General features: G+C 48.7%; 2 protein-coding genes across 2 annotated transcripts in view; one reads left to right on the top strand and one right to left on the bottom strand.

The window, feature by feature from the left end:
- Window positions 1-3,958: 3,958 nt before the first annotated feature.
- On the bottom strand, window positions 3,959-4,915 carry mc4r (melanocortin 4 receptor). The gene has a single exon (XM_085938880.1). It carries the CDS (start codon window positions 4,913-4,915, stop codon window positions 3,959-3,961), a length of 957 nt encoding a protein of 318 aa, XP_085795006.1.
- A 4,743-nt stretch (window positions 4,916-9,658) lies between these two features.
- Window positions 9,659-19,245, top strand: part of drosha (drosha ribonuclease III) — a 45,262-nt gene continuing 35,675 nt past the window's right edge. Inside the window, exons 1-15 of the mRNA XM_085938825.1 lie at window positions 9,659-9,878; window positions 10,255-11,068; window positions 11,131-11,199; window positions 11,282-11,555; window positions 11,620-11,761; window positions 11,855-12,015; window positions 12,116-12,196; window positions 12,396-12,482; window positions 12,561-12,647; window positions 13,682-13,753; window positions 14,006-14,087; window positions 14,252-14,326; window positions 15,234-15,403; window positions 16,481-16,605; window positions 18,982-19,081. Of these exons, the coding sequence (XP_085794951.1) occupies window positions 10,257-11,068; window positions 11,131-11,199; window positions 11,282-11,555; window positions 11,620-11,761; window positions 11,855-12,015; window positions 12,116-12,196; window positions 12,396-12,482; window positions 12,561-12,647; window positions 13,682-13,753; window positions 14,006-14,087; window positions 14,252-14,326; window positions 15,234-15,403; window positions 16,481-16,605; window positions 18,982-19,081 (2,337 nt within the window). The 5' untranslated portion in view covers window positions 9,659-9,878; window positions 10,255-10,256. The remainder of the gene's footprint in view (window positions 9,879-10,254; window positions 11,069-11,130; window positions 11,200-11,281; window positions 11,556-11,619; window positions 11,762-11,854; window positions 12,016-12,115; window positions 12,197-12,395; window positions 12,483-12,560; window positions 12,648-13,681; window positions 13,754-14,005; window positions 14,088-14,251; window positions 14,327-15,233; window positions 15,404-16,480; window positions 16,606-18,981; window positions 19,082-19,245) is intronic.

The following is a 19,245-nucleotide window of genomic DNA, read 5'->3' as shown; positions in this document are numbered from 1 at the left end:
AATTATCAAACGGGCCGCCCCGATGCATTAGCATTTGATTGGTGCGCATAGAAACAACACACCCACTAACCCAGAAGGTCATGTCCACCGCTGGCAAATGCTGCTTGGGCGGATTTTTCAGGTACAATACTTGAGTGTTGTATTTTTACTTTTATTCCCTACATTATACACACACACACACACACACACACACACACACACACACACACACACACACACACACACACACACACACACACACACACACACACACACACACACACACACACACACATATGTATATGTATATATCCATCCATCCATCTATTTTCTGACAAAAAGTGAAATGTATGGCGCAACTGGGTGCTGACCTCCACTGATGCGACATAATATGCTAATCTCATCAGATAATTGTCTTGAAGCACTTTAATTACCTTTTGGGCTTTTTATTTGCCAAAGTTCTCACTGAGTTACTTCACCTCCCAGTGACAATGTCCCCCCCCAAAACTCGTCAGCTTGTTTAATTAAAAGTTTATTTCACTAACTTTGGGCCACGAGCAGACGATTGAAAAGAAAAAGTCCAGATGTTCTCTGCGTAAGCTTTGATGAATTCCTGTTGTTAATGAAATTCTCCATCTGTCATAATCAATATTTTTTTAATGTGCATTCTGTCCCCAATTGATCGTTCGTTTTCTGCCCACCGGTCGCTCAGCTTTTCTCCTGGCTCTGTCGCCGTGGAAACCAAAATATTGCAAGGCTGCAAGCGTCATTGCGGGATCTCATTCAAAATGTTTGATGATTACATTCATTTTGAAAACCTTTTGAATTATTTCTCATCTTTTATGCCAGAGTCCTGTTTGCTTTGAATCGAACGTCTCACTTGATCTCCGGGCAAGGTGACTTTTTGTTTGTTACATCCACGTGTCAAGTAAATGGCTTCATTTTTTATTTTCATTATATATATTTTTTGCTTCCAAATAAGTTTGGCCTTTTAATTCCTCTTCCTGAAATTTGCTCAACTTTGTTCTGCTGCTTTTTTTGCATTTTTTCTGGCTTCCAGGAAACAAAATTGGATGGAATAGTTTCCGTCCAATCAGATTTCAACTTGTACGTGTCGCCACGTCAATCTAATCTGCTCCGTCTGAGCCTTGAGAATCATTCGACCAATGTACCTTCTGCAAACGTAGCAATGCGACCGTTAAATTAACTGCAAAGCTTTGCTCATTAAAACCAAAAACAGCGGCGGCCTAGCTCCACAATACGCAGTCTGTTTTTCAATGAAAACGTTTTGTTGCAAATGAGCCTGTAAAGTGGGAGGCCATCACAGCAAAGTGGCATCCACTGACATTTGGAGCAATTGAGTGACTTTGTACAAAGGTCACATGGCGAAGCAGGGCGGCATGACACCAAAAATACACCCGAAAAAAGACAGAGATTTCTGCCGTTTGAAATGAAAACAGACGAGAAACGTTTTCTCTGCTCATGACTGCGAATCTGACTTTTTTTTTCCATAAAACTCACAAACTGTGAGATTTCTTACTATAAAGCATGTAGAATACATCTTTATTTATTCTGCGCTTTGTTACAGATAATATACAAATCGAATTACGCAGCATTTATCTTCAATGTGCTGCATACAAGTGAAATCAATGAAGTGGACGAGCGTACGTGATTGGGATTTGATTTCCTCTGCCCTGCGCTTATAACTTTATTTGTTTTAATAATAAAAATGAACGATTGCCCCTTAGTGTAGACTGTAAATAAATTATGTACATTGCTAGCAAAAAATCATAATTGCCAAAATTAAAAAAAACAACAACACATCTTTGCACAAATGAAGCCAACTCAAAGACACAAACAAGAAATATTTCAAGACACAGGATGTTTTATTCAAGTTTCCAGCAGCGGCACACATGTACAGCAACGTTCAGGAACACTTAGCAGTACAATTTGACAACACGTTTGGACATGACAGAGCGGGTTAAAGGCCAAGATACTAAAAAGCAACTTGTAACATGCTCAACTCCACAAAGACTCCAAGTCCCAAATTTCAAGAAAATCCACAATTCCCAAAATAGACCGTCTTAGTCACGAGCTATTTCCAAGTCATCTCTCAAGTCTTCGACAAACCCGTCTTGTCCAATCTGCCATCAAGTCTCAAGTCTGAGGTCAAGGAATCCAGAGAATCTCATGTCATGACTGAGTCCAAGGCTCTCATCTACTCAAATACGCTCCAGCAAGTACCAGGTTTGTTTGCGGTCTCAAGTCTGGTCTTTTCATTTTCTCTGTTTGCCACATCAATCTCGAGGAAATTTTGACATCCTGGTATTTACAGATGCGATTGACATTTATGCGATGCGGACTGTTACCATAGCGACCATTCAACTTGACGGATTAGTTTAGCGCCACATGAATGTGACACATAATCAACACAATTACGCTTCTTCACAGTCAGAACGATGATGGCTCTGTAAGTCAAGTCTGCTTCGACATTGACAATGCGGGTGTGCGCAAGTAAATCACGTACACACTCAAGCCCCTCCACCGCTGGCGTTTTGGAAGGCAACGGATGGTGCAATCTCGTCAGAGTTTGTCAGGCTTCAAAAACGCTCGCAATTGTTGGCCCCTCACTAGGAGAGGTTCTTAAAGCTCGGGTACCATTCAAACGTATACAATCGCATGAATGTAACATCCCTGCATCATTTTGAAGGTGTACAATTCTATTTTTTTAAATTGCAAGGCGTTTAATATTTTACACTTATTTATTTATTTTTTTATTTTTTATTTTTATTTTTTATTTGTAGAACAAAAAGCATATTCTGAGACTCAAGTCTTTTTTTTTTTTTACAGATTAGAGGTGTGTTTTTCTTAATAAAAGACAAAATAGTTGCAGAATATCGTATTTTTGAAATTCATGTGACTTTCTCTCGTTAAACAGCTGTGATTTAATCTCTGAAAAATACAACTTTATTCTCAAAATGTTGCAACTATCTCCCCCCCCCCCCCACCTAAAAAGAAAATAGGTGAATTTGTCATAGTAGTATTCGAACTTTTGTTTTTAAACCAAGACCGTAATTTTACATTTCTATTCCATGTGTTTAATTGACATTTTGATTTTGAGAGGGACCTTGGAAAAATGGGTGGACTAAAGATGTTGTCTTCGTCAGGCTCAGTCGGGCGCTTGACAAGAACTTTACATAAATGAAACAATCTCTCAGTTGTGCGCCTCATGATTGCCCGAGAGCATGTTCCTGTCTTTTTTTGGATCTGCAGCAAAAGCGGGGGTGGCGGGGGATGGCAACGCCAGGGACACTTCAAGTCTTTGTGGTGAATATATGTTTGTGTTTAGATGTCGCGCCGATTTTGGCGGTCACGTGCAATCAGCACTTTTTTTTTTTTTTTTTCCTGCCATCAGATGACTCGACATCCCCTCTGTAATGTCCTGTTTCTTCCCGCATACTCACTCAGGGCATGAGAAAAAAAAGAGAGAAGCCTGGAACTGTAATGTTCCATCTGGACAAAAGTATTGGGACGCAGTAAATCAAGCACAAGTCAGAGTGGAGCTATTAAATCTTCACGGCTCTTCTTTTGGGAGGGACGATGTTTGGAAAGGACCAATGGTTTCCTGGATGAATGGACAGACAGTCTCATGTGACTTTAGAAGAAAGTAGAAGAGAGGACACACATTTGCAGGTGTCTTGGCGGTGGGATTTGATGACATGTGCAAAATATATCAGCATATCTCTGTGATCTTCACTTTATATATAACACTCGTCCCCGAATTTGAAGAAAGGCGGCTGGTTCCCTTGGAGACATCGACCTTGGTGCAACCCAAGTTGACAGACCGAGCAACGGAAAATGTCCTTGAAGATCTCTCTCTCTCTCGTCTCCCGAAGGCATCGATGATGGTGTTGATGGACTTTCAAACTTCGTGATGAACGCACGTCAATCTCGGTGAAAGGCGCCCACGGCTCAAAGTTCAGACGCAGGCCAGGTTGTGCGAGCAGCAGAAGATCTCCTTGAAGGTTTTCCTCATCTCCTGGCTCCTGAAGGCGTAGATGATGGGGTCGATGACCGAGTTGCACATGATGAGGATGAGGTACATGTTGAAGTGCGACATGAAGCAGGTGCAGTAGGGGTTGCGCGGGCAGCTGATCATGAGGATGAGGTGCAGGAAGAAGGGCGCCCAACACACCACAAAGACACCCAGCAGGATGGTGAGCGTGACGGCGCCCTTCATGTTGGCGCGCTGCCTCAGCGGCGGGCACCCCGGCAGCGCAGCGATGCGCTTCATGTGCAGGCGCGCCAGCAGGAACATGTGTACATACAACGAGGCCATCAGCACCAGCATGGTGAAGAACATGCCGATCAGGCAGACTAGCACGCCCGTGCTCTCCGAGTAGACGATGAAGAGTACGCCAGATGCGATGCAGCACGTCCAGATGCCGGCGATGACCACGGCGGCTCTCTTCAGCGTGACCATGTTGTGGTAGCGCAGCGCGTAGAAGATGGTGATGTAGCGGTCGATGGCGATGGCCAGCAGGCTGCAGATGGACGCCAGCAGCGAGCTGCAGATCATGGAGTCGAAGACGTTGTCCATGTTCTTGATGAGCTGCACCGGGATGCGCAGCGTGCCGCCGTTGATCAGGGCGATGACCACCGTCTCGGAGGCGTTGGAGGCGCTCACCAGCATGTCGGCCACGGCCAGGCTGCAGATGAAGAAGTACATGGGCGAGTGCAGGTTCTTGTTCTTGACGATGGCCACCACCACCAGGACGTTCTCCAGCAGGCTGATGATGCCCAGGGTCAGGAAGACCTCAGTGGAGATCAGCAGCTGCTCGTAGCATCCCTCCGAGGACTCCCGCTCGGGAGTCTGCCGGTCCTCGCTGCGGTTGCTGTAGCCCGCCGTCGGACCGTCCTGCCCCGTGCCATTCATGATTCCTCCTCCTTCGTCTTCTCCACTCCTAAAAACTCTCTCGCATCCCCCTGGAGTTCTACAGCAAGTGATTCTGTTCTTAGTTTGTTCCTCACTCAGAGCAGGCAAGAGGAGGGCAAACAAGAGTTAGAGTGAGGGAGGGAGGGAGGGAGATCCTGGCGCTTGCAGCTATTATACATCCTCGACACACACGCGCAGGCACGGAGCCAGTGAGCCCGTGCTCGTCTTTCCCATTGGCTGATGATGGAGGTGAGGCAGGACCCAAAAGGAGAAGGATATTCATGAATGAAACCAAGCACGTGAACGCATTCTTATCAAGGTTGTCAAGACTCCAAAGTGCTGATGAGTGTCTGTCAATCATCAAATTGCTTTGTGAGGACCAACAAAGACTTTTTGCCTCATGAGAATGCGTTCAAGGCCCCGCGGGGGATGAGTTTTCTTCCCTCGGCGCTTCTGCAAAATTGCCTCCGAGGACGAATTATTCAGTCGAAGGCGCAACTTCACCAAATTCATTGTTCTTCATGAGAGCCAAGAGTAGAAGAGTGAAACAAAAGCCGTTGGCAGAGCGAATCGACTTCACATCCACTTGGAGTTATATAACAAAAAAACAACAACTCAAATGTCAACTCAAATGAAATGGTTGAGGAAAAAAACAATTGAAAATAGAATTGAAAAATGAAAGCAGTACTCTTTAATGTAAACTTCATTTTCAAAATGTTCGGATGACGGCATTAAAAGTCCAACGACAAAATCTCGCCTGTTCAATGAGCCGAAGGATCAGCAATTCTATTTCAAGAGCGCGGATACATAAAAAAACAACAATAAATCAGCCCTCCGACCCCGATTAGCCGTGTGCTGTCCTTGCTGGACGCTTGTGGCCAATTAGAACGCAGACAAATAATTCTTCCGTTCGTACCCAAGTCAGGCCTTTCAATTACTATCGGCAGATTGCATGGCTAGCATCTCCAGGGACGGGGAGCGGCGGGGGTAATTTGTTCACTCGTCTCATTCTAATTTAATAAAATGAGAAAAAAACAGCCCCTTTACCTCAGCTGCATAAAATCAGGTATGCACATCATATATATCAAGCGTAGAGCCACAAAAGATGTAGTCTCATAAAGCCATGCCAAGTCCACCATTTTGATTTGAAGCAGCCATTTTGAAGGCGGTCTTGCAGGCGTCCTTCAAAAATAAACGTTGTCCTCCAGATTTTATTCCATTGCTACCGAGTTCAAACCTCGTTTACTGGACAGATGGATGAATAGCAAAAAAACAAAAAGTAGATTTTTATTCACACGGAGCACGAGAGTGAAGTTTAACGACTTGCTGTAAAAGAGGAAGGCTTGACAAGCGCTTGTTCCGAAGGCTCGTATATTGTTGCTTACCCGATTGCTTTCGGGCGGCCACCCGATTTGTCATGAATTCGTCACAATTATAGGACAAACAAAAGCAATCGGCCGGCGTTCACGAAGCAAAGTGAATCGGGATGGTAGATTCGGCTCTTGTTCAAAATCCAAATTTCCCAGCATCACTCGCATTCGTGAAAAGTAGCATTTGCTCTGTTGTGTGTCCGATGTTGAGCCAGGAAAACAAAGATGTGGAGTATAGAGTTGGTTCTTTATTGGCAAGATCTTGGGTTGTTTAATGGCACGGCAGCAGGTGAAACAGCAACTTCTGTCTCCAGGTCAGCTTGTTTGATACTGTCCGGAAAGGCGGGAATTTGTCACATGACCATTTGGTACCTGAGTGTAGGGGGCGTCACCCCCCTGTGTGTGTTCGTCCAGTTATGTGTGTTGTATTGGTGTTCTGATTGAGCAGTTATGTTTACATCAAACAAAAAAAGAATTGTACATATATGAGCATCACATTGTACAGAGATTGCTCTTCAATTGGAAAGATGTTGATCGAGGCAAGGTTGTGACAAATGTTCTGTCGCTCACAGTGGTCCCTAACGAGCCGTTCATGCCGACGAATCTTATGTTACCTGGCAGGAAACAAATTGGCGCAAACTCCCTAAATCATCCCACAAATAAGTGCAAACCGGCGAATATGAGTCAGCGCACATGCGAGGCGCGGTTTAATTAACCTTCACTCGCCGCGTTGGCGGCCGTTGCCGGGTGACGAAAAAATCAAGACGACAATAACACCGATATACCACAGTTACATGAAAAATTCAGATCATTTGTTGCCATTTGAATTGAGACAAAAAAAAAAAAATCCCATTTGTTGTATTATCATACATTCCCATTAAGTGAAAATGCCATTTAGAATTTTGAGCCGCTACATAGAATCCTTCAATGCGGCGTTCAACTCGCCTCGAATGCGCTTCCACCCTCCTGTCCAATGAAAGCTTTCAGAAGCTCCGTGATTGTTTGCTGTTCTTTTATCCAAGATGGTCACTTAGGGAACTCTTCACATTCACCCTTGTAAACACAACATTGGCACGATGCACTCTGACGTGGTGGGCACACTGTGTTCCGGCTTTTTCTGATAATAATAATAATAAAAAAAAAAAAAAACGAGGGGGGGGGGGGCGTATTTTGTAAACGATTATAATGAATCATCTTCTTCCGCTTATCCCGGGTCGGGTCGCAAGGGCAGCAGCTTTATGAGGGACTCCCAGACTTCCCTCTCCCCAGCCACTTCATCCAGCTCATCCCGGGGGATCCCAAGGCGTTCCCAGGCCAGCCGAGAGACATAGTCTCTCCAGCGCATCCTGGGTCGTCCCCGGGGTCTCCTACCGGTGGGACATCCCCAGGGAGGCTTCCAGGAGGCATCCTGATGAGATGCCCGAGCCACCTCATCTGGATCCTCTCAACGCGGAGGAGCAGCGGCTCTACTCCGAGTCTCTCCCGGATGACCGAGCTCCTCACACTATCTCTAAGGGAGGACACCCTGCGGAGGAAACTCATTTCGCTCCTGGATCTCGTTCTTTCGATCACGACCCATAGCTCGTGACCATGGGTGAGGGTAGGAGCATAGATCGACCGGTAAATCGAGAGCTTTGCCTTTTGGCTCAGCTCTCTCTTCACCACAACGGACCGGTACAGAGTCCGCATTACTGCTGACGCTGCACCGATCTGCCTGTCGATCTCGCGCTCCATCCTGCACTCACTCGTGAACAAGACCCCAAGATACTTGAACTCCTCCACTTGGGGCGGGATCTCATCCCCGATCCGGAGAGGGCACTCCACCCTTTTCCTACCGAGGATCATGGACTCGAATTTGGAGGTGCTGACCAAGCACATGCCTATCATAAAAAGAGCTATTTTGGAAATTGAACAGGAAGTCTGGCGAGGGAATTTGCCCAAGTAAGGTCCGCCATTGTGAAATCATTGATCTGTGTGTGTGTGTGTGTTGACTGAAAGGAGGAAGGTCCTTATTTTACTTGGATTATCCAAGTTGTTATAAAAATAGCCGCTAAAAGCTTAATTGTGATTGCATCTAATTAATTGTTAAGTATGTGTGAAGTTTGCGATTTGGCAACATGGCGGACGCTCCCGATAAGATAATTTGATTTCCATAGCGAGTCTGGTGATTAGAGGATGAGCAATCTCACATTTCTTGAGAAGCCTTGAGATGATGATATTTTGGGGGTTGGTCAATATTTCTGGGTGGACGAGATCATTTCCCAGCATCTGAGCTAACCCACAAAGGAAAACGTTGATTTGTGTTCTTTTTCTTTTGATGAAATTCATTTCCTTTGCTCAGCACTCCAGTTGAGTCATCATTGACGACCAGGGGAGCAATATAATCCCAAACTCCAGAATTGAGTAAGCACAAACAAGCCTGAACAACAGTTTAAAACAACAACAAAACATAGGCTGCATATTTAACGTGTATTTATTTTGCTACACGTGTTCATTGGTCACTGGTAATTAAATTAATAACATGCAATACAACTAAAGATTTGAATGAATTGTTTTATGATTAAACTCATAATACACCACACATTTGAGTTTTTGCGAATGTCTCTCTGTCCTTGACCGCCCGGGGTGCAGATTGAGTATTCTGCAAGAGACTGCGGAAGCTCATGACTCTTTTGGGGTTTTTTCATCTTCCCTATCTTTAAAGATAAATTACTTTGATTTGTCTGCTTGCTTTTGCTGTGTACTTTTATGGTTGAAGTAAAAGTGCACAGTTCTTACACATACAAGAATGCAGTCAAAAAGATGCAAGAGACGCTTTGTGACATCATCATTATTTACTTTTTTCAGTGTCTGCCATCTGAGTTAATGCTGTGAGGTAGAAATTCAGAGCATCATCTGATGAAATGGATCAATACGGAGCACAGTGAGTTAGATTTCCACTGCAAATGATGCCATCCGAGTTCTTCAAGATTGCCCCAAACAAGTTTAGCCTGAAGAAGTAAATAGACTCTGCTTTTGCGAAAACCGTAGGAGTTGCCATGGTAACACAGCTTCCGCGGATGCAATATTTCTCTGCTACCCTCTAGTGCCTACCAAGTGGAACTTTAGTTACATGACGTGCGAATTTCAACTCATGTACGGAGTCGAGTGTTTCTATGTCACTGCAAACATCGGGATTATGTTAATAGTTTAATTAGAAATATAAATTGTTATCGTCAACTAGGTGTATCCAAAGTTGGACTTGAATATGGTCATGTTTAATAACGACAACTGAATTACGAGTAGATCCGTGATTGATGAGTGTGTACAGGGATACTATACTGCGTTTACACTACCAATACAGGAAGTGAAACTTCACAAACGCATTTTCATTGGCCAGTTACCACAACCTGTGATTGGTCCAGCTGTGTGTTTCCGTATGTATTCCGGCTAGAAACAAGGACCGCTCGGCATTTGTACACATGCCTCGGATTGTCAAACATTTTTATATCCTGCTTCAATTGACTCTGTATGCAATTGCAATTTAGACGTGTTACGGCAAAATTTTGATGAGGCGGAGTTCCAACCGTTTGTCGTGCTATTTAAATCTGAAGGTAAAGTATTACACGTATTCTTGCTCGGTGGAGCGGCGAGCTTGCTAGCATGTTGGGACGCAGAAATACCAAAGATGTTCAGTGATATTTGTATTCAGTGTATTGGAGCAATATGTCAGCGTTTACCCAATCAATGTCATTTAACCACTGCTACGCTTGATTATATACGTATTTATGGTATTTTGATGGTGCGTATTAATTCTTAAATTGGTCGGTGCAGTCCTCCTGTCATACGTGATTGTCAACTAGGGACGCTCATACTAATTACTTTACAAACATTTACAACTTCTATTGCTGTGTTGCATGCCTGACATTTGTGACTTGCGGATAATTAATGTATGTTTTAACTGTGTTGCACCCCCCCTCCACCCGACAGCCATGTCTTTTCACCAGGACCGCGGGGTTCCCAGGGGTGCAATGCCCCCCGGGCAAAACTATCGCGCCACTAACCTGAGGCCCCCGCCACCTCTGCCTGTTGCACCCCAGTACGCCTATGACTCTCAAGCTTCCGCTCCGCCCGGCTACCACGGAAACAGCACCACCTACATGCTGCCGCCACCGCTGCCGCACTCTGACTTTGTGTCGTACCGGCCGCCAGCGCCACCCTCGACGCCGAGCTCGCTTCACCCGTGTCCGGTGCGTCCGCCCTACACCAAGCCACCTAACTTCCCGCCTCCGCCCTTGCCCGGTGCTCCCATGTCCGGCTCACCGATGCCACAGAACGCCTACCACCCTTACATGATGCCGCCTGTGACCCCGCCGCCTTTGCCACACCCTCCCATGCCACCTCCGAATCCGCCTCCGTCTATGACTTACCCCCCTCCGTACCACATGGGCTACCCTCATCCTCCCCATCCCCCTTTCCCTCCCCCTCCCTTCAACCCGGGATACACCCAGAGCCCCGGCTCATTCGCACCCGATCAGAGCTTCCACCACGGGGGGCAGTACAAATATGAGAAGCCTGGCGGTGGCAGCGGGCGGTCCCCCGAGCGAGGATATCGCCACGATGACCACCGTAAGCGAGGCTACGCTGACTACGGGGACAGGCATCGCCTGGACATTCCCAGAGAGCGCAAGGACCGTGGCAGGAGCCCAGACAGGCGCAGTAGGACTGAGGCTGGGCGCTACAAGTCAGAGTATGACGCAGGACGCTCCCCTTGCGGCGCACGTGGAAGCCGCGATCGCAGCAGGTAAACATCCTCTGGGACTGAAAGGTACGGTCGGTTCATCAGTGCTGTTTGTGTGCACACAGGGAGCGCTACCGCTACCGTGACACTCGAAGATCCCCGTCGCCTGATCGACACCGAAAGAGGCCTCGCAGGTACGCGACATCGTCGCCCGCCTTATTTGAGAATTAGCTTCGCATTTGATCCGGGATTGATTTCATGTTTCCGCCTTTGCAGTCGCTCGACCAGCAGAGACAGGAAGCGCAGCCGGTGGGAGGACGAGCGGGACCGCCGTTCCGAGTCCTGGTCGGCCCCCAGCCGAGACCGCGGCTACTCTTCCGGCCGTAGCCGAGATTCCGAGGAGTGTGGTGGCGAGAGAGAGCAGGCCGAAGCCGAGCGGCACAAAGACAGGGGCGAGGACGAGACGGAGGAGGAGGACATGCTGAAGCCAGCCTGGATCCGTTGCACCCACGCTGAGAACTTCTACTCCAACGATCCCATGGATCAAGTGGTATTTACTCAAGCGAGAACCGTTGCGTCACTCCCCCGCCTCTTTGACTGTGATTCCCCTCCAGGGAGATTCCACTGTTGTCGGCACGAGTAAACTACGAAACCTCTACGAGCGCTTTGAGGAGGAGCTGGGTAGGCGGCAGGCGAGAGCCAAGGAGTCCCGACCCAAGTGGGAACCGCCCAAGACCAAACTGGACGAGGACCCCGGTGTGTTAATTTAAAAAAACAAAAAAAAATCCCAAGCACTAAACAATCCTATACTGGTAAATTCTGCCGTTAATAGTAACTTGCACGTTTCAGGCGCCAGCAGCAGCGAGTCGGAGTGCGAGTCGGACGAGGAGACGAGTTCTTGTGCGAGCAGCTCCGACTCAGAGTTGTTTGACGTCATCGCTGAAATCAAGAGGAAGAAAGCGCATCCCGACCGGCTTCACGAGGAGTTGTGGTACAACGACCATGGACAGGTCCGCTGCTCCTCCTCCTGTATTCTGTAATCTCGTTGGAACGGTGGTGGGGGCTTGCGTGACTGATTCGGGACATGAGGTGTTTTCCCCCTTCTTCCAGATGAACGACGGCCCCCTGTGCAAGTGCAGCGCCAAGGCCCGACGCACAGGCATCCGTCACAGTATCTACCCAGGGGAAGAGGTGCGAGGAACATTTCACACCCATTACACTTTTTTGTCAGTGGTGTGGCAGCTCCCCCTTGTGGTAGGCCAAGAGCGGCTGAATTTAAGGCATCCTTTCCACAGCGGCTCGCGGATTGATTTAATTCCGCGATCGGGTCAGTCTTGTGTTGACTTCCTCCCCTGTGAATTTAGTGAACTTGAACCTTTGTGTCTTGCAGCCTGTGGAAGTATGTCGTGGGATGAACAACAACGCCGGCAAGTTGTTCCACTATCGGATAACCGTGTCTCCCCCCACCAATTTCTTGGTACTTGCACACACTGGTTTTCCATCGCCGTTCTCGAGTCCGACACGTTTGAGACGTATTCCCGTTCTTGCGTTCCAGACGGACCGTCCCACTGTGATCAACTACGACGACCACGAGTATCTTTTTGAGGGTTTCTCCGTTTTCTCCCACACTCCCCTCACCAGTGTGAGTGTACCCGTCCGTCACCATGGCAATGTGGAATTACACTTCCTGTTCAGTATGTTGTGGAAATGCACAAGGTGATTTTATTTCTCCTGCTGCCAAATTGGTTGATTATTGTCTTCCAAAATATATATGCCCCTGTAGATTGGCAAATTCACCCGTTTGCAGATTTTCTTTCTCAATTTACTCCGTTTATGTGCTGGGTCAAAGCTCTCTGCTGTAAAAGTAGACCTTTGGCGCCACTCTTTGGCATCTTGCTGAGGGAAGGTGCATCATTTCTGCCAAACACAAAATTTGTGCTTTGTCGCTATCGTGTGCTAACAATCTAAATCTTTTTGTCTGGGTCCGTCATGATTTTGTGAAATTTTGGAATTTGCTGGGAACACGGTACTGCTTTTTTCTGATCGCGAGGGATTTTGTTTTTGGGATAACTCAAAATGTGTGAGTGCAAAATCGTTAGACGGAGAAGTTCCACACCTTACATGCCAAAATGAAGCCTCTCGGTCACGTGGCTGAGGTCATCTGAGTACTTCGGTAGAAGTTTATAAGCTGGCGTGTTTGAGTGGCAATTTGGATGTTAAACCTTTTGGGTCAAAATGTCCGGCAGCGGGCACGTCCTACGCATTAGCTGCCATTTGAACTGGATCATTTCAGCCGTTGCGCTTTTGAAACGCTGGCTAAACGCTTCGTGGCGCCTCGGGGATTAAAGGACCGGGAGCGCCACGTTATTCGCCCGGCTGCCGGTTTGCGCCCCGGATGTGTCTCACAGGTTAATCTCTCAAAGCGCCCCCGCTCGGACTAGAAAGCGGCTGTAACCGGGAGATTAAAGCCCCGGGGGCTGGGCGGGGGGGCTGCTTATCTGTTTAGTGATATTTGAGGTGTTAAAACGCGTCTCGGCCCCCGGTGGCGCGCGGCGCTTTGCCCAAGCGGAGCTTTTAATGAGTTCGCCGGCAAAGCCGTCACCTCGGCCTAGCGCGGCGCTAATGAGTCAGCGTCTCCTTTGCTCAGCGCCTCTTCTGCTCCTTTCATCACGGCAGATTCCATTGTGCCGCGTGATCCGCTTCAACATAGATTACACCATCCACTTCATAGAGGAGATGGCGCCCGAGGTCAGTGCAAGCACCCTTTATCTCGCCGCTCCTCTCGCAGCCTTTTTTGTTTTTATCTGGAGCGTCTGAGCCGCCGAGCCACGCGTCCCCCCCCCTCACGCCTCCTGAGCCGAGGTGCTAATCCTTTTGAGAAGAGGCGAGAGGGACGATAGCGTCGATAAGGCGGCTCGGATGATAACGTCAGAACGTCGCCTCTGTTGCGTAACGGCGCTCGTCATCGCGCTGGCGCTGACGCTGGTGTGGCTTCTGCAGAACTACTGCGTGCAGGGTCTGGAACTCTTTGCCTCCTACCTATTCCAGGACATTCTGGAGCTGTACGACTGGAACCTCGCAGGTATCTCCGAGTTGGGCCTCTGCACTTGCAGCCAAATCGTCCCCTTCAAAAAATGTTAAACTGTGGAGAAGCTCCACCAAACGACTATCAAAGCAGTCGTTTTGTGTGAAGCTCTTGTAATGGTCGCTTTCTAATCATCCTTCTTTTTTGCAACGGCTTTGCAGGCCCAGATTGGGAGAATAAAGGCGGCGGATGCCAGCGCTTCCACTTCATGCCTCGTTTTGTGCGCTTCCTACCCGGTGAGCAGCCAATCACCTATCCCTCACCGTCTCTTAGCGGTACCCCAAGCCTCAATCCCGTCGAGCAGACATACCAACCGCTATTGCATGGTGCTGCTACCCGGCAGTTTCCTTCAATTCCTGGATAGGCCGTATCGCCTCCCTTGTACGCCAGATGGCGCAGCTGCACTGCCAGACTTCTTTCCCCCACTGACTGGTTGTTATGGCAGCAGAGCCACCGAGCTCACTGCCTTCTTCCATCGATAAACAATTTCAGCGCCCTCCCCTTAGCTGGATTTTCACTTGTACATGCTTTTTTTTTTCCAAAGAATGACAAAACGACTCCAATGTAGTATTCTTCAGTGTGTTTGTGTGTGTTTGGGCATGTATTTATTAGTGTGCAAATGCATTACCAGCAGCCGGCGTCCAGCATGCAGGCTATACACTGGATGCAGGTCAATCAATGTTGCACGAGTGTCTATTAAGACCATTCGACTTGACCCGCGTGCACGCTTCGAGCATTTTACCACTCCCCCACATTTCATTTATGTTTGTGTGTGAAATCATCATGAGGTTGACATTGCGATTGAGCTCACACGTGCGTCCGCTTGTCAACGTGCAGCGCAATGTTACACTCTGGTGGCAGGCAGCGACATTAGCCTTGATTTGGCAAAGTAATAATATGTAGAAAAACATAACAAATGTGAAGAAAAAGCAAATGGCGAAGCTTACCAACTATTTGCTTTTTGTTTCTTTTAAATTCAATACATTGCTTTTCGCTGCTCACGCTGGTGATTTATCTCGGCCTCATCATTTTTGATAGCGTAAAAAGCAGCTATTTCTATTATAAGTTGTACTTTTTTGCGTGCTGTGTGTCTTTGCAACTCGCGCCGCGTTGGGATTGCGGCTAACGCTTGCGATTGTGCAGATGGTGGAAAGGAGGTGCTGTCCATGCACCAGGTGCTGCTCTATCTCCTGAGCAGCAGCAAGCCGCTGGTCCCAGAGGAGCAGATCGCCGACATGCTGCAGTGGGAGGAGTTGGCTTGGCAGAAGTATGCGGAAGAGTGCAAGGGCATGATCGTCACCAACCCGGGCTCGGTGAGTCAGGCCTTTCCCTTTTTCCCCCCCCCCCTTCGTCTCCATAGGACAGTGGTCCAAGGGCATCCGCAACCCCGCATACTGTTTGTCCCATTAGCCCGTAACACGGGCACGCTCACCTAATATCCCCAAGGGCGTTGCTTGTCACAATCCTTATGCACCCCCCCCCCCCTTCAGCCACGTACTCATGTCACCATGACGCCGGCTCACCTCTGTGTCGGACCCGCTTTTGAGAGGCCGTACAGTAATTGTGTCCGGGTGAAGGTGATGCGATGTCAAGCGCCGCATAGCAACGACCTTTAGCGAGCGTGACTTATTGAGTCAGCTCCTCCCCGATGCAGCTCTGAATGGTCGCTGTCAGGGTTGTCAGGTGGGGTGGGGGGTTAGATCATCATCAAACCACCCGGGAACACGCCCCATCTTAGTCGATTGTATGAAGACATCACTTCCACTGCTTCTATTTGTCGCCATTGCCAGGGTGATACTCATCTGTTTTTCTTTGCGCATCCTCGTTAGGGTTAAGGGTGAGCGTGTGTCCGTCACAGTTGTCTGAGACGCCAATGTTTTTTTTTTTTTTTTTGCTTTTATGACACAGCAAATTATAAAATAATAGAAATTGGACGGAGAACAGCTTTTGATGACAAAATGATTTATTTAGAGATACACGACTGAGATGCAAGAACGTTCGCGTCCTCTTTACTATCGCGACAGACACTTTCTAGTAGGAGTACCAACTCTACTTTCTTTATCAAATACAGCCACAACTTAAAAAAAAAAAAAAAAAGTATTTATTTTTTTTCATTTGTAAGGCGTGAACGTGGCTAATGTCAAGGTGGGCGACGAGCCTCCAGCCATCTGCCACTGAGCACATGATGCCCGTATGTCGCGGTCCCCGCGTGCAATCCCGCAAAAGGTGCTACCCGAGGACGGTTGTCTCACGCACGCACTAGCGTATGCGGATCTGCTCGCCGCTGGCGTCCCGCGTGGCGAATGATTGAACGACGGTGCCCGCTCGTCGAGCTTGTTTACACTGCTAATGTTCTCACCCGCCCTGGCTTCCGTGTTGTCGCTCCCCAGAAACCGAGTTCGGTGCGGATCGACCAGCTGGACCGGGAGCAGTTCAACCCAGACGTCATCACCTTCCCCATCATCGTTCATTTCGGGATACGGCCCGCCCAACTCAGTTACGCCGGAGACCCTCAGTAAGATCCGTCGTTGACTTGTACGTGCTAAGCAGATAAACGCGGATGTGAATATCTTGGATCGCTTTGTATTCACTCGGAGGTCCTCGATTTACAATGGGGCTGCCCCCCCCCCCCATGTTGGCGTGCAAAGGTCGCTTACGAACACGTGGTCACGCGGCAGCGGCACACGCTGCATTTTCTCAAATTCCAATCCTCTTCAAGTCATTCATTCTGAAGGGTGAAAGTGGACTCAAGGTGATTCCATAAGTCATTCATGATCATCGTTTCACGGAATCCGAGAAACAATACGGTTGGACCCGAGATAAATGTCATCCAACTCCTTGTAGCCCCCCCCCCCCCCCCATGTTCCCATTTCTTCTTATTCAGTGAGGGTCTCCCGGGCACATCCCCTTGCGTGCCACGCCGCCGCCAGAAGCTGAAGAGTTTGCGCAAGGCAACATGCGGGCAGACTGATGGATTAGAAGAGGGAATAGATAGTGGCAAGGACGAGCGGCGTGACATTTTCACATGCGTCGTCACGGGTTCCTCTGTCGGGCGGCTCCGCCACCGGAGCCCGCGCGGTTTATTTCCTGCACATAGCGATGCTGCGCACGCCACGCAGGGCCCGCAGGTGGGAATTGTGTATTGTGCAGCTGCATAATTAACAAAAGCGATGTCGAAGATCATCACAGTTGCTACCCCGTGGGAGTTTTGATACAAAAAGGTGTGCCAGTTCAGGTCTCGGCTTTGTAAGGAGACAATTGTTTTCCTCAATCGAAAAACAGCTTGCGGGCATCTTGACAGCATATGCGGAATGTGGCGTGAACCTCAGAACTGTGGGCCAGACGTGCTGACCGCGAGGTCACCGTGCTGCGCGTTCTCTCCTTTATTTCTAATGAACGCAATTTCTCCACCTTGGCCGCAGTCGGGAGGCAACATGAGGGTGCAAACAGAAGGTCCAGGAGTAATTGTCGCTCCCACCTCGCCGATGTCCTCACCACTCGCCGACTTCCCACCGAGTGCTTTCATCCATCGCACGCCCGGCCGCCATGTCAAACGGCTCCAAGTGGCACGCGGCGACAAATTTATGGGCAGACCGGGATGTCATTAGTGGCGCCGGCGCATCGGCTTTTACCCGCCACTGATAATGATCTGTGGCGGGCGCTATAGAGTGCGTCACAGTCGATTGCGGCGGCGGCGGCCAGTCCGTGGACGCGGCATTTGCGATTAATTCACTTGGCGGAAGACGCCCTGGGGTGCTGTCACCCTCGCCGAACCCTTCAGCACCTTTGTGGCGTACGCTGAGGTGAGGAGTTAGAGGACAGGGAATAATGAAGAGGAGGTGGTGGCCGCGTGGGAGCATGAACATCTAACGTGAACATTGCAATCATTTTAAAAAAGAAAAAGATCTGCAGCTTGATTCGTTGAGTCATAAAACACATCCTTTCTGATCTCAGATGTGACTGCTGAGCATCACTCAAGTTGTGTTCCACAGCCTCACCTGGTACCCAATAAGAGTGGGACACGTACAGGGAAAGAGTTAGCACATGTTAATGAAAGCCGAGAGAGGCGAGAGTTCTGAAGAGAGATCACCTCGGATCTCTGGGAAAGGTCACTGACGCAGACTGGGGACGCGTGGGCCTCGCAGGCTGGATATTCTTCCCCTCTCCGGCTCCTCCTTCGCGCAGGACGCTTCTGCGCGGGGGCGGCGGGCTGATAATCGTAACCGTTAAGCCGTCTCATTCCCTCGCCTCGCTCTCTAATGAAGTCCCCGGTATTAAAGCTCTATAATTCCTCTATTCTGCCACGGCCCCCTCACCTTCTCTCCCATCCCCGTCTCTCTCTCTCTCTCTCTCTCACTCACTCACGCACACACTCACAATATCTCTGCGTACGTCTCTCGACCCTTTCACTCTGTCCGATCGGCCGAGCCGCACCACCTTAACTGGCCACCCCGGCAATCATAATTGAATAATTCTGGCTAAATGAGGAAAAAGTCTGCTGAATGGGAGCAGAACGGTCACACTCAGTGCATCAATCAGAAGGCCTGATTGAAAATGTGGGGGCACGGGGTGCGGTGGCGGGGGTCTCCGCGGTCGGCTCCATGTCACCTTGCCGATAACATCCTTGGCCCTCTTTTCACATGCAAATGAGAGCAAAGACAACGGAGAATGAAAGCGAGGAGCAGGCGAGGTGGAAAAAAAAGAAAGTCCGAGGCAGGTGAACCCGACTTGGAGTTCAAGCGGCCGACGCTCATACCTCCGACGTTTGCCGCCCCGAAACAAAAGCACCTAATGGAGCAACGTCTCCAATTACGCGCGATGAAATATTGACGTGTTGTTGCAGACTTGGAGTCGAAATCCTTTTAACCTCATTTGCTTCCTTCCACGGCAGGTACCAGAAGCTGTGGAAGAGCTACGTCAAACTGCGCCACCTGCTGGCCAACAGCCCCAAGGTCAAGCAACTGGATAAGCAGAAACTGACGCAGAGGGAGGTGAGTTCGACAACACAACTAAACAAACGAGCTTGCCCAGAATTTTGTTGAGTTCGATTGACAACGAAAACGTGCTGAGATGCCCCCCAAATATTTTTACTGTGGTGTCATTTGTCATTTGCGGCGGTAATGAGCTCTGCGGCGAAGGAAACGTGCTAAGTGCC

This window comes from Syngnathus leptorhynchus, chromosome 19 (assembly GCF_054491065.1).
Source record: "Syngnathus leptorhynchus isolate UIUO chromosome 19, UIUO_Slep, whole genome shotgun sequence".
Taxonomy (NCBI): Eukaryota; Metazoa; Chordata; class Actinopteri; order Syngnathiformes; family Syngnathidae; genus Syngnathus; species Syngnathus leptorhynchus.
The sequence above is the reverse complement of the archived record's forward strand: the minus strand, read 5'-3'. Positions and strand labels throughout refer to the sequence as shown.

Excerpts from the sequence above, each read along its gene's own strand:
- mc4r (XM_085938880.1), bottom strand. The coding sequence starts at position 4,915 with ATGAATGGCACGGGGCAGGACGGTCCGACGGCGGGCTACAGCAACCGC.